General features: G+C 38.3%; 1 protein-coding gene across 1 annotated transcript; it reads right to left on the reverse strand.

Moving 5' to 3' along the window:
- Window positions 1–162: 162 nt before the first annotated feature.
- klhl41a (kelch-like family member 41a) lies at window positions 163–12725 on the reverse strand. Its single transcript, XM_060827288.1, has 6 exons — window positions 11520–12725; window positions 11035–11192; window positions 9922–10029; window positions 9650–9835; window positions 1469–1615; window positions 163–374 (listed from the first exon to the last, which is right to left on the reverse strand). The coding sequence occupies exons 1-6, from the start codon at window positions 12645–12647 to the stop codon at window positions 263–265; spliced, it is 1839 nt and encodes a 612-aa protein (XP_060683271.1). The 5' UTR covers window positions 12648–12725; the 3' UTR covers window positions 163–262.
- Window positions 12726–13334: the final 609 nt, after the last annotated feature.

Consider the following 13334-nt stretch of genomic DNA (forward strand, 5'->3'; position numbering starts at 1 on the left):
GTTGAGAGAATGGGTTGAAATTTCTACTTCTGTATTGCATTGCAAATAATCTTAGTATATGTACTTTCAACTTCTACAGCATTCATATGTTCTGCACCTCTTCAGTATATACCTGATATCATCCTGACCACATTGGATATAAAGCAATATTGTACAAACTCATTATGATAAACTCTGACTCATTTAATGGTAATAGTCGGTACCATGCACCAGTTATAGTTGTCTTTGTTTAGCAGCAATATTAATTACTCTATAGAACTAATTATAATTTGGTAAGCCTGAACATGTTGAGGGATACAGCAAGACACGTGGCTCCTATTGCGTAATTAATTTCCTTCACCAGACCACTCCATTCCTTTTTGTCATCTTCATATCTAAAAAGAAAGTACAAAATGTATTTTAGTACTTTCAAAAGTTTCATTTTTGCACAACATTAATGTAACATTTAGCCAAGTATTCAAAGTATGTACAAGATCTATAGATATGCAAACATTTAGTTCATTTTGCTGAAAACAACAAATGCAGGAGATTGCAGCAAGTCAGGCAGCATTCATGGAAAGAGAGCAAGCTAACATCTCGGGTCGAGATGACTCTTCAGAGCTGAAGTGAAGTGTGGGATGCTTTAAATCAATGGGCAGTGGTAATAGAAATGGATAATATTTGGTGTGTAACTTGAACACTTAATTGGGATCTAAGGAATCTTGTTGCAACTGGAGAACCTAGATTTGAAACTTCAAAAGCATTGAAAAGTAATTTTAATCAAATTTCAGTAATTTTAATCAAATTTCAGTTATTTGGATTGAGAAACTTTCAACTTGGAAACCCTAAGGCAGGATTACCAAATTAAAATAAAAAGCGAGAAATACTCAGCAGGTTAAGTTGACCTCCGTCTCAGTCAAGAGAGCGGAACAAGGTGTGAAATTTACACTTGACTTCTCAAACCTATAAGCCTGTAAAGAGAAATTATTTACAAATTGGGCCTCATGTACAAATATAAACAAATATACTCTACACTTAAACCATAGTTAGGAATAGTGTAGAGATTTGGATATCCTGTGACAGAATATTGGAAACTTTGAATTCCTAAAGAAGGGCTTATGCCTGAAACGTCGATTCTCCTGCTCCTTGGATGCTGCCTGACCTGCTACGCTTTTCCAGCAACATATTTTTCAACTCTGATCTCCAGTGCTCACTTTCTCCTATTGGAATCTTTGATAAGGACATGCCAGAGACAGGAATCGATTGAGGGAATATTGACTGACTAGTTTCATTCAAGTGCAACAGACTAAAGAGAATTTTTAAAAAAACTATAGGATAGCTTTAATATTGCTCTGATTCAAATCTTGATAATATTGGTTTAGGCTGAGGGTTAAATATGGAGATTTGAAAACTATCAATCCTGAACAATCTTTCCCAGTAACTGCATTGTTTTCCAAGGTTAGCAGGTACTCCTAGCATTTGGACTTACTTCCACACATCAGCAAATTCTGAGGGAGCAAATTCTTTGTTTTCTAACTGAATCATAGCAAAACCTCCAATGGCGTAAAGTGATCCATCCATATTGACAACGTTTATGGAGCTTCTCTCTTGTGGGAATTCAGGCATTACTTCCCATCTATGGCAGTCAAACAAGAATAGCATAATTACATTCCAACTGTAAATAAATAGATATATTCACTTTTTTACAAATGGCTTTAGCTAGTCTACGAAAACATTATGAAAAATTTATTTGAACATTTTCTTTTAGGTACATACGAAAATTGCATCTAATGTGTGAATATCTAAAGATATTTTGCATTTCCTTCAAATAATCTGCCAATAGAAGTCATAGATTGTAAAGTTTCACCACTGCAACATTTTTGAACATTATTTGTTGGAAATATGTGTTTAATATGTAAGAATTGTTCAGTATTCAGATTGTGTGACAACTTTATCCACATTATATTAGCAATTTTGATATAAGTCAGGAGTGTGATGGAATATTCCTCACTTACCTGAATGGGTATTGTCCAGCAAGATTCCTTCTAACACCAACACTCGGTAGCAGCCATGTGTGCCATCTACAAGATGCACTGTCAAAATCTAGCACCTTCAAACCCGTACTCACTACCATCCAGTAGGCAAGAGCAGCAGATGGATGGGAACACCAACATCTGCACGTTGTCCTCCAAGCCACTTACCATCCTGACTTGGAAATAGTTGCCATTCCTTCACTGTTGCTGGATCAAATTCCTGGAACTCATTCCCTAGAGGCAGTGTGGGTCTACCAACACTAGGTGAACTGTAGCAGTTCAAGAAGGCAGCTCACTACCACCATCTTGAGCAATAGGGATTGAGTGATAATTGCATGAATGAATTACATTTTTTCACTGGTTATTTAGCTTTGTGAAATAATATGTACAGATGTATGTTTCACTGAGCCTTTTGTTATGAAGATGTGGGTGTACTTTGAGAGCTTAAAGCAGCAGAACTACCAGACACAGCACCAAGTGTTCTCAATTAAGCAACAATGTAACACTTGCTCGAACAACTCGATTAGCTTGTTGCCTGGAGACAAAAACAAACTCTTTCAGCTAATCAGTTTAAATTTTACCTTCAAAAAAATCAAACTCTAATCCAGTTTGAATTAAGTATATTGACAATCTTAAAAGCCAATTACACAATCTGATGCTTTGGGTCTATAAGTCCGGGGAAAATTGAACAGTTGAGATGAGAGCTGACAAGCCCAGCATGTAAACAGACTGGCTGAAAACAGCTCGCTTAAAAGTACCTTCTCGGTCAGTAAACTGTAATGCAGAAATTCATAAGAAGAAAAGATGACATCACAGGTTCTAGAAAGAGACCGTGCAAGATAGCAGTCGATGACACATCCCTCCCAGTTCATCTCAATGCCTCTGTGTTCGCTTTGAGCAGAATTTCGGCGGAGAGGTAACATCTATTCTGACAAGTCCTGGCGAATCTATCCCAGCAGTCACTGTGTCAGAGGTCAGATCAGTTTTCCTCCTTGTGAATCCAAGGAAAGTGATGGGACCAGATCGAGTACAGGCTGTGCACTCGTGGCATGCGCAGAACAACTGACAGAGGTCTTCTCGAACATCTTCAGCCTCTTCTTGCAGCAGGCCACTGCCTCTGCCTGTTTCAAGAGATCCAATATCATCTCTGTGCCTAAGAAGGCTCATGCAGCATGTCTCAATGACTCTCGCCTAGTGGCCCTAACCTCTGTGGTAATGAAGTGCTTTGAAAGACTGGTCATAGCATTAATCAACTCCAGCCTCCCCACTATTGACCCACTCCAAATTGTCTGTTGGACCAACAGATCCATGTCCGATGCCAAAGTATTTGCCCTTCACTCCTCCCTAGAACATCTTGATACCAAGAACAGCTACGTAAAAATCCTAGAATTGACTACAGTTTACCCTTCAACACCGTTAGTCCCTCGAGATTGGTTACTAAACTTAGTGATCTCGGTCTAAGCCCCACTCTCTGCAACTGGATCCTCAGTTTCCTGACCTACAGGGCACAATTAGTGAAGACTGGGGACAATATTTCATCGTCACTAACACAACACTGGTGCCCCCCCCCCAAGGGATGCGCACTCAACCCCCTACTATACTCACTGTATACCCATGACTGTTGCCAAATACCAGACTAATGCCATTTACAAGTTTGCTGATGACACTACCATAGTCGGTCAGATCTCAGATGGCCACGAAACAGACTACAGATGGGAGCTGGCAGACCTGGAAAATGGTGCACTGAGAACAACCAGCTCTCAATGCCGGCAAATCTAATGAATACATTATTGACTTTCGGTGGGCTGTTACTCGTGCCCCCCGACACATTAATAACAAAGAGATGGAGCGAGTGGAGAATGTCAAGGTCCTGCGAGTGGTCATCCACAACAAGCTTTCTTGGACTCTTCATGTGGATGCACTGGTTACACAGGCCCAACAACGTCTCTTCTTCCTCAGGCAGCTGAGGAAATTTGGCATGACAGCGAATACCCTTGCCAACTTTTATGGGTGTGCCATCGAGAGCATTCTGTCTGGATGTATCACTACCTGTACCATTCAAGATTGGAGATGGTTACAGAGAGTAGTGAACTCAGCTCAGACAATCACAAAAGCCTCCCATCTTTAGAATCCATCTACCAGGCCCACTGTCAGGGAAAGGCTGCCAACATTCTTTAAGATCCAACCCACCCTGGCAATGTTTTTCTACAACCTCTACCATCAGGGAGAAGGTATAGAAGCCTGAACACATTTCGAAACAGTTTCTACCCTACTGAATGTATTAACTCTTAATATTCGCCTGAACCTGTGTTTTTGTTGTTGCTGCTGTTTACCTATTATTTACTTATCTATGCTACATAACTCTGTGATCTGCCTGTGTTGCTCACAAGCCAAAGCTATTCACTGTGCCTCGGTACACATGACAATAAATTCAATTCAATTCAGAAGACACAGGAAGATCCAACTAGAACAAAGAAAGCTGCCTGGTTCTGAGATAAGAAGTGTGGTTTTTTAAAATCTTAACTGGGAGTTTTACCAGATTGTATTATAGAAGGAAAGGTAAAGGTTAGGTTAGAGGAAGAAATTGTAAATAGTGGTTAGTTAATTATTCTGTTATACTTTAAGAAATAAAGTTGTTAATTTTTAATTTAAATAGTTTTTGGCCACTCTAATAGTTACAGATTACTACACAGGATAAATCTTTTGTGTTGCTGATTTTAAATTTAGCTGGAGGGTTTATCCTGTGTCGTAACACTTTGCCTATGGGGCTGGTGGCAACAAGAATGCCAGTAACCATTTCCAGTGATAACAATCCTCAACCTATCTAATAATAGATTTTAAATGGAGCCACTTGAGTAGCTATCGTTTTAGGTGACTGAAAGCTTGATCTCTCCGTTTTTAAGAAGGAGAAAGACGGTGAGATTTAGGATGAGATCCCAGAGCTTGGGACCAGCACAGGTGATGACACTAAATTAAGGAGTAATTAAAAGGTGGAATGTGCAAGAGATCAGAACTGATTGATTGCAGAAGGTTTGAGAACTAGAGGAGGTCAGGGATTGGGAGAGGTGAGGATACGGCGAGATTCTAAATGAGTGACAAATATTTGAAAATAGAGGCATTGTCCAACCGAATGTCAGTACTGATCAGTGAGCATAGGGATGATATCAACAGGATTTGGTGGAATTAGGACAAGCACAACATTGAATGTTATCAGCATAAACATGTAAGCTAACAAAGGCCTAAAAGTTGTGATCAAATGTGTAGAATTAGTGTTCACCATTATCATTCAAAAATGCTGCCCACAGAAAGACAGCATTCTCCGTGGCATGGATCTTATTTTTCTGACATAATTTTGTATCAACACCAACAAAATCAAATTAAAGTGAGTTGTGAGGAAAGTGTTAAGAGGGTGGTTGGAATCCAGAATGTGCTACCTGGAAGGATATTGAGACAAGAAACCTTATAACCTTTAAAAACAAAAGTACGTGGATGAACACTTGGAACATCATTCAAGACTATGGGTCACTTGCTGGAAAGTGAAACTTGTGTAGATCCAAAGTAGCTTTGTCAGTGCAAATTTGATGAGTCACAGGGGCTCCTCTATGATTCTATGAGACTTGGAAATCATTGCTTTCAACTGGACTTGGATGACCTTCTACATAAATCAGAGACTTAACACTTAGGTACAGCAAGCAATTAGGAAGGCAAATGTTACATTGGTATTACTACAAAGGGATTGGAATATAAGTATAAGGATGCATATCATTGATGAAGCTACACCAGATGTACTGTATACAGAGTTTTAGTTTCCTTAACCAAGTAAAAGTGTACTTAGAGGAAATGCATCAGTTTTGCTGGACTGGTTTCTGATCTGGATAAATAATACAATGAATAGAGATTGAGTAAATTAGATCTATAGTCCTTTGAGAAAAAGAATCTAACTGAAACATGTAAAATTCTAAAGGGATTTAACGTGGTAGATGTTATGAAAATGTTTTCCTGACTGAGTAATCTAGAACTCCTGATTTCTATATCTGAATGAGTTAGCCATTTAGGGTTGAGATAGGAAATTTCTCACTTGAAGTGATGGTGAATCCTTGGAATTCTGTATCCAGAGAGCTTTGGGGGCTTAGTCATTAAGTATATTCAAGGTGGAGAAAGTGAGGACTGCAGATGCTGGAGATCAGAGTTACAATCAATTAGGAGAAAGTGAGGACTATACACAACTAGGAGAAAGTGAGGAGCATATTCAAGATGGTTACTAGATTTTGGGTACTAGGGAAATTAAAGGACAAGGAAATAGTGAGGGCATGTCAAACTGGGGAAGAGGATCAGCAAAGATTTTGTTGAATGGCACAGCCATTGCATTGGGCCAATGCCCAATTCCAACTCCTGAGGGAGAAACCTAACATTCCCCATGAATGCAAAATTACACACAACATATAAAATTTTGCAAGGCCAGAATGGTTATGAATTTTAGGCTGTTCCACCTGATTCAACAAGGCCTGCCTCTTTCAAGGGTCTTTAGAGCAAATGGCAAACAAAAATAAATGCAAGTTCACCAATTCAATTGATTCTGAAAATTTTCCATCTATCAGGCCCTTCCTATGGAGGAGTGGGGAATGCAATTTGTGGATTTATGTTGATGAAATGTTGTTGCTCACAATGCCTTGTGGATGCCAGATTTTGAGCTAATACGTCTGGTCTGAGTTTATTCTATTTAACATGGTAGTAATGCCATCTAACAAATTGGAACATTTCCCTCGTGAGACGATGGAACTTCACTTCCACAAGGTCACTCATACCATTACTGCCATAGAAAGAAGCATCTGAAGGATGACTCATGGAAATATAAGAAAGGTGGATATGAATTTGGCAGATGACAATATATTCAAGACCTTTGGAGAGGAAAGGGAATATAGAAATGGGGTGGTAGTTCACAAAAGCACAGAGGTAAATGGCTGTATTATTTCTGAAGTGGGTTGGTGACTATTGATTTGTGTCACATCAGAGAAACTGATAAGTGTGAATGAGCAGATTAGTAGGTATAGAAATGTAACGGTGAATAGAAGGCGAGGTATTTAGCCTGCTGATAGTCAGAAAGGTAAAGCATAGACTTATGCATTAACTTATTTCTATGTCCAGAAAATCATAAGAATGTTGTCAGGATTTTTTAGTTGCTGCTTGTGGTGAGCCAAATCTCGCATGGGGACGTAGAAAATCAACTCTGTGGTTACTTTCCTTCTTAACCATAAGATGTTGGTAAAGTTAACTTACAGACTTGTGCCAGCGCATTATTTTGTTTTCAGCTCTTACACTGCATTAAATTAAGAACTAATATTTCTAAAAAAAACTAATGGTATAAATTATGAATAATAATTACATATATCTCCTTTCTACCTTACTGCCTTAAAAAATTATCTGAAACAAACTTTTCATTATTATTTCTAGAATCACAACATTCATTTCAGACTTGGAAAAGAATTGTGTTTTATTATCTAAAACCTGGGTTCAGTCATGTTTTATCCTTAAATTGATCTACCAATTTAAAAGGTATGTTGCATCAATATTAAAATTTAATCTATGACAAACAAAAAAAATATAAAAATGGCAAAAGTTCTTAGTACTCCACAGAAGAATCTACGAAAAGTCACCAATGATAACAATGAAGCTTTTTCTACTGTTTGTCACTTATAACAAGATTGATATTGAAGTGCATTCCATCTACTATGTAATAGTTCTAATAAAGCTATTCTAACTTTGTGCTCCTGGTTAGCAGTTTTTTTAGATTAGATTAGATTACTTACAGTGTGGAAACAGGTCCTTCGGCCCAACAAGTCCACACCGACCCGCCGAAGCGCAACCCACCCATACCCCTACATTTACCCCTTACCTAACACTATGGGCAATTTAGCATGGCCAATTCACCTGACCCGCACATCTTTGGACTGTGGGAGGAAACCGGGGCACCCGGAGGAAACCCACGCAGACACGGGGAGAACGTGCAAACTCCACACAGTCAGTCGCCTGAGTCGAGAATTGAACCCGGGTCTCAGGCGCTGTGAGGCAGCAGTGCTAACCACTGTGCCACCGTGCCGCCCACGGTTTGGGAAAATTGCGATTTTTTTTAAATTTAAAGCATTGATTACAAAGGTTTTGTTTTATTTACTCTTGAGTTGTGAGCATCACTGGCATGGTCAGCATTTATTGCCCATCCTTGATTGCCCTTTAAAAGTGCAGAAGTGAAACCGACCTTTGAACAGCGTCTGTCCGTATGGTGTAGCTACATCTGCAGGACTGTTCTGAAGGGATTGGCCCAGCAACAGTGCAGGAATGGCAATTTAGTTCCAAGTCAACTTAGTTTACAGCTTAAAGGGGGACCCTTGGATGTTCCCAAGTATTTGCAGCCCTTGAATTTCTTGTAGTGGTCACAAAGGTGTTGACATAAAAACCTTGGTGAGATGCTGCAGGGTAGATGCTGCTGTGCATTGGTGATGGAAATAGGGCATGTTTAAAATGCTAAATTGAGTGCCAAGCTAGTGTTGGTTTATCTTGGATATAAAATGTTTCTTGAATGGTGTTGGAATTATTATTCATCCTAACAAGTGGAGAGCATTTCATCAAATATACTGTTTCACATCTGATTTGTGCTTTACAGATGATGAACAGACATTGGGAAGTTGGGAGGTGAGTTAGCTGCCACAAAACTCACAGACTCTGGTCTGCCTTTGTAGTTCCAGCATTTATATGACTGGTTTACTGAAGTTTTTAGATAGTGCTAATCTCGTGGATGTTGATGGTGGGTGATTCAAAAATGGTATGTCATTAAACGTCAAGGTGAAGTAATTGAAGTCTCTCTTTGGAGACAGTCATTGCCTGGCATTTATGTAACACTGATGTTAGTTACCAACTATCAGCCTATGCCTCAATGTTATCTAGGTCTTCATTTTCAATTATCATATCCAAGATTGTACTGTCAGTTGTGAAAGACTCTTGAACGTTGCAATGGTGGGACAGTAGAACTTTTCTGTAGAAATTGTTAATCATATTGTGAATTTTATTTTTTTTAAATAATGACTACTTTTTAATAGCAATTATCAACGCCATTAGAGGAGAAGTCATGAACTGGTATCAGAGACTAGGATTATGACATAGTGCCTAGGAAGATGCATTGGGGTCAAATAGAATGAGAATGAAATACAAAATTTAGCAAACTGAGGAACAGAGAGGAATAAATAGGATCATAAAAACCATTATTCTTGATCTTGTCACATAATATCACATATGTTTCTGAAAATATTGTAGAATTATTTTGCCACCACACTCTTCCTGGCAATCAACTTTATGGAGTCATAGAGATGTACAGCATGGAAATAGATCCTTTTGTCCAATTCATCCATGTTGACCAGATATCCAAAATTAACATAATGATCACCATGTCAAGAAATATTTGGATATCAACTTAAATATTTCTTTCATCAATTTAAAACTCTGCTTCCCTGTCTTTCTATTATAATTCAAATTAGTATTGCAGATTCCAGCACCTTAATTTTCTTAAGTGTAACAAACTCACATCTCCAGTATCTCCTTGGGAGACTAAAACGGTCACGTTTTATATTCTGTTTGATTATACTCACTTATTATTCATTATGTCATATGCTTCAGCTGCAGCTGTCAGGCCATCATCAGTGACTCCTCCAACAACCCAGATTTTGTTTTGATGCACAGTAGCTCCAAACATGGCACGTGCTGTCTTCATGGCTCGCAGTTCCCTCCACTCAGATTTTTTAGGATTGTAGACAAACAATTTGTTGATGCACTTACTGTGATTAAATTAAAAGTGATTAAATAAATCAGTTATACCAGTCTAGAACTAATCCATAATGTAGGAAAGGTGCAAAATACTTACGCATCATCAGTTTTCCCACCAATAACATAGATTAATCCATTATGTGAAATCACAGAGTGGCCATAAATCTTAAATGGGAATGCTTTGGATTCATTCCATTTTAAGTTGCTGAAAAATGCAATAAAATGATTATTTATTGTAATCCATTGCTCATCAGGTAATGTTTATGTGTTTTAAAAATGACGTTTTTGTTCATGAATATGCTTAAAATTGCAGAAAGTCATTGCCTCAAATAACAGTGCAAAGATAAATTATCTTAAAAAATTGAAAAACAGTGTAAACAAGCCATTTCATGCTGCCATAATAGAATGACTATACAAGTGTCATTTATCACTGATGGATGTTGCTGTCAATTGAAAAGACATTCTACATATCATACAATTGAGCAATGTTGTGTATAAATAAAATCAGAAAGTGTTGAAAATGTTCAGCAGGTCTGTGAGGAGAAAGCATTCATACACTTGTCCTGAAAATGAAAACTTGGAGCAATTTGTATCTGGCTTTCCCAATATTCGCACTGAAATTAAATCATGTCAAGTTTTTCAACACCAAATTTATTGAAACCTTGCCTAAACTCAAAGTTCATGTACTTAGCCCTTTCTTGATGTGCAATAGTCTAATAAACAATGAACATTGGACATAGGGAAGCTAAGCGTCTTGTTCAAAAACTGAATAACCGAGTGGATGATATTGCGTTGTCATTATCTGAAGAACTTTCCAATTGTGAATAGAATCATAGACTCATAGAATCCATATCTAATCATGCCTTCTGAATGTCACAAAACATACCAGTTACAATACTTACATTTTCGTAGTCAATTCCCAGAACTAACCCAACCAATACGATTGTAGGTCTGACTACTTAGATGAACTAATGGAGGGTAAAATAATCCTGTTATGGATGGGACCTATAATCTCAATGACAGACGTCCCTTGTATTCTGACTCAGTTTGATATACTCATTGCTAATATTAACTTATAAATGTAATGACACTGAATACCATACTGTACAATATTTTCTATTATTAGTTTTGAAGCATTGTATTAGAAGTTGCTACAAAATAATTCTAACATAACATTTTGTTAACATGTAGATAATCTGAATTCACTTACTTCATGTCATAGCAAAATACTGAATCCAGTGATTGCTCGTTTGGAAGATCCTTGCCACCAATCACATAAAGAAAGTTTTCTGTTTCTCCCAGTCCGAAGAGGCATCTGGCTGAAGGCAGCGGTGGGAGGCCGTTCCATTCACTAGCGATACTATCAAACTAAAGTGTCGGGAAAGTCCGTTTAGTTATGATTTATTTTCTATAGATTTAATTTATATACAAACGTATTCCAAAATCCGATGAGATTTGATAGGAATTTGAGCTGGAGCACACTAAATTCACAAAATGATCATACTTTGCAAATATCTATTTCCAATCAGAAGGGAAGAGAATACATTGAAATGGAACTAGTTGCTTATATATATTTTTTAAAAACTTGGAATGATTTTGAAAATACGTGAAATAAATTAACAATTACAATCAAGTTTCCTGAAACAAAGCTAAAGATATCTGATTTCACAATTCGGTAGGTTTAGGAATACCTACCTGATAGAAATAGCAGTGGTAGGGTTGTTCTTTAACTTCTTCATCCAAGTATAGCCCACCGACAACAAAAATTTGGTTTCGCTTTGTAACCAAACTAACGTGGTTTTTGGGGATCTGATCACCTACTGCAGCCAGAAAGCATTGATTTAGTTTTGGATCATATGCCACCGCCACGGTGTCATTAATGAACATGACCATCTCCTTGACGAACATGCCATGTCTGGGAATGTCATTCAGAAAACCTGGGAGCAGATCTTCGTCGCCTACATCACCGTTAACCAGATCTTCACCACCTTCTGCTTTGTTTGCGTTCTTGTCAGCGCCTTTCTCAGGCTTGGGAAGTTTTCCTCCAAAAGCATCTTTAATCACCTGAACCTTCTTCAGTATATCTGGATTAGCCTTAATAATGTCATTTTTTTCGACCTGGTCTTTGACATATTTCTCAGTCATGAGGCGAAAACGGATGCAGTCAAAGATTTCTCCGAAACTTTTAGCCCTGGTCTCTTTGTCCTTCCGGACCCATCTTACTACAGCTTCAAATACCGTCTCTTCCTTTTCTACATTTAAAGCGTCATTCGCAATGATGCTGATAAGCTCATGCGGAGCAAGCTGCAGAAAGTCTTCATCATTACAGATTTGTTCAAAACGAGCGGACGCATATTCACGGGCAGCAATAGCAAGCCGAGGACAGTCCAGAAGGAGTCCTAGCCTGAATATGGCCAAACAGTTGCTAACGGATAACTTTTCCTGAAGGTAGGTGACACAGAGTGTGAAAACGGAGGGGATCTGAAAGCGACTGGAGGCAGCAAAAACATTTTGCACGTTCTCATCGGTCAGTACTATCTCAGAGGAGTACAGATACTTCAGGATCATATCCACGACACTTTCATCAACATCTTCCAAAACCACCTCACGTTTCTTCTCCTCGCTTACATCTGAAAAGAAATACTCACGGAAGTAAGGGCTGCAAGCTGCCAGGATTAGTCGGTGGCAAGGAAATAATTTATTTCCCACCTTCAGGGAACAATCCACAAACTTGTTTTCATCCAGCAAATTTTTCAGTCCATCCTGAAGTAGAGTGGTTTGATAAAGCCGAGATTCTTCCCTTGAATCTTTCCGAGGGTCCATGGTGAGGAAATTGTGAAGGCGAAGAGAGCAGGTCGCGTTTGCTGTACTCGGGTCTGCAGTGGCTTGGTGCACTTGAAGGGTTTGTAATGTAACTCCACAGGCTAAATATAGAGAGAGACACCCTACACATTGGAATTCAGGTTAACCAATGTGCGGCTTGGGTCACATTTTGGCAGCTGCTGCAGACGGAAAGAAACAACTGTGATCGGTTTAGGAGTTTAACAGGATAGGCAATCGCCATCGGGAGCGATTACTAAGAGAATTAAATTTAGTTATTTTTATCATATTGAGACAGCGTCATGCTAGTGCCTCACACATATGAATATCACACATTACGGAATAGACCTTTCCACTAAATTCTCAAAGGGATTCTTCAAATCACAACTCACACCCATTCCGCTCCCGCCGTTTAATCACAAATGTTCTTTGGATTCTGATTCTGTTTTAAAGAATTCCAATGATCGTTTTGAAAATTTGCAAAATAAATTTAATGTTACGGTTAAATTATGACTCCTGCATTACAATCAGTACAACGGTATACAACTATCATTATTTGCCTATGTAAGGGGTATGATTTTGTTTTTATTGCGGATAGAATATATTTCTTGGTCAAATATACTTACATTTCTCAAATATTTCTCAAACAAAAGTTAAATGACGAATTTACATGCAATGGAAACAAAATAA

This window comes from Hemiscyllium ocellatum, chromosome 7 (assembly GCF_020745735.1).
Source record: "Hemiscyllium ocellatum isolate sHemOce1 chromosome 7, sHemOce1.pat.X.cur, whole genome shotgun sequence".
Taxonomy (NCBI): Eukaryota; Metazoa; Chordata; class Chondrichthyes; order Orectolobiformes; family Hemiscylliidae; genus Hemiscyllium; species Hemiscyllium ocellatum.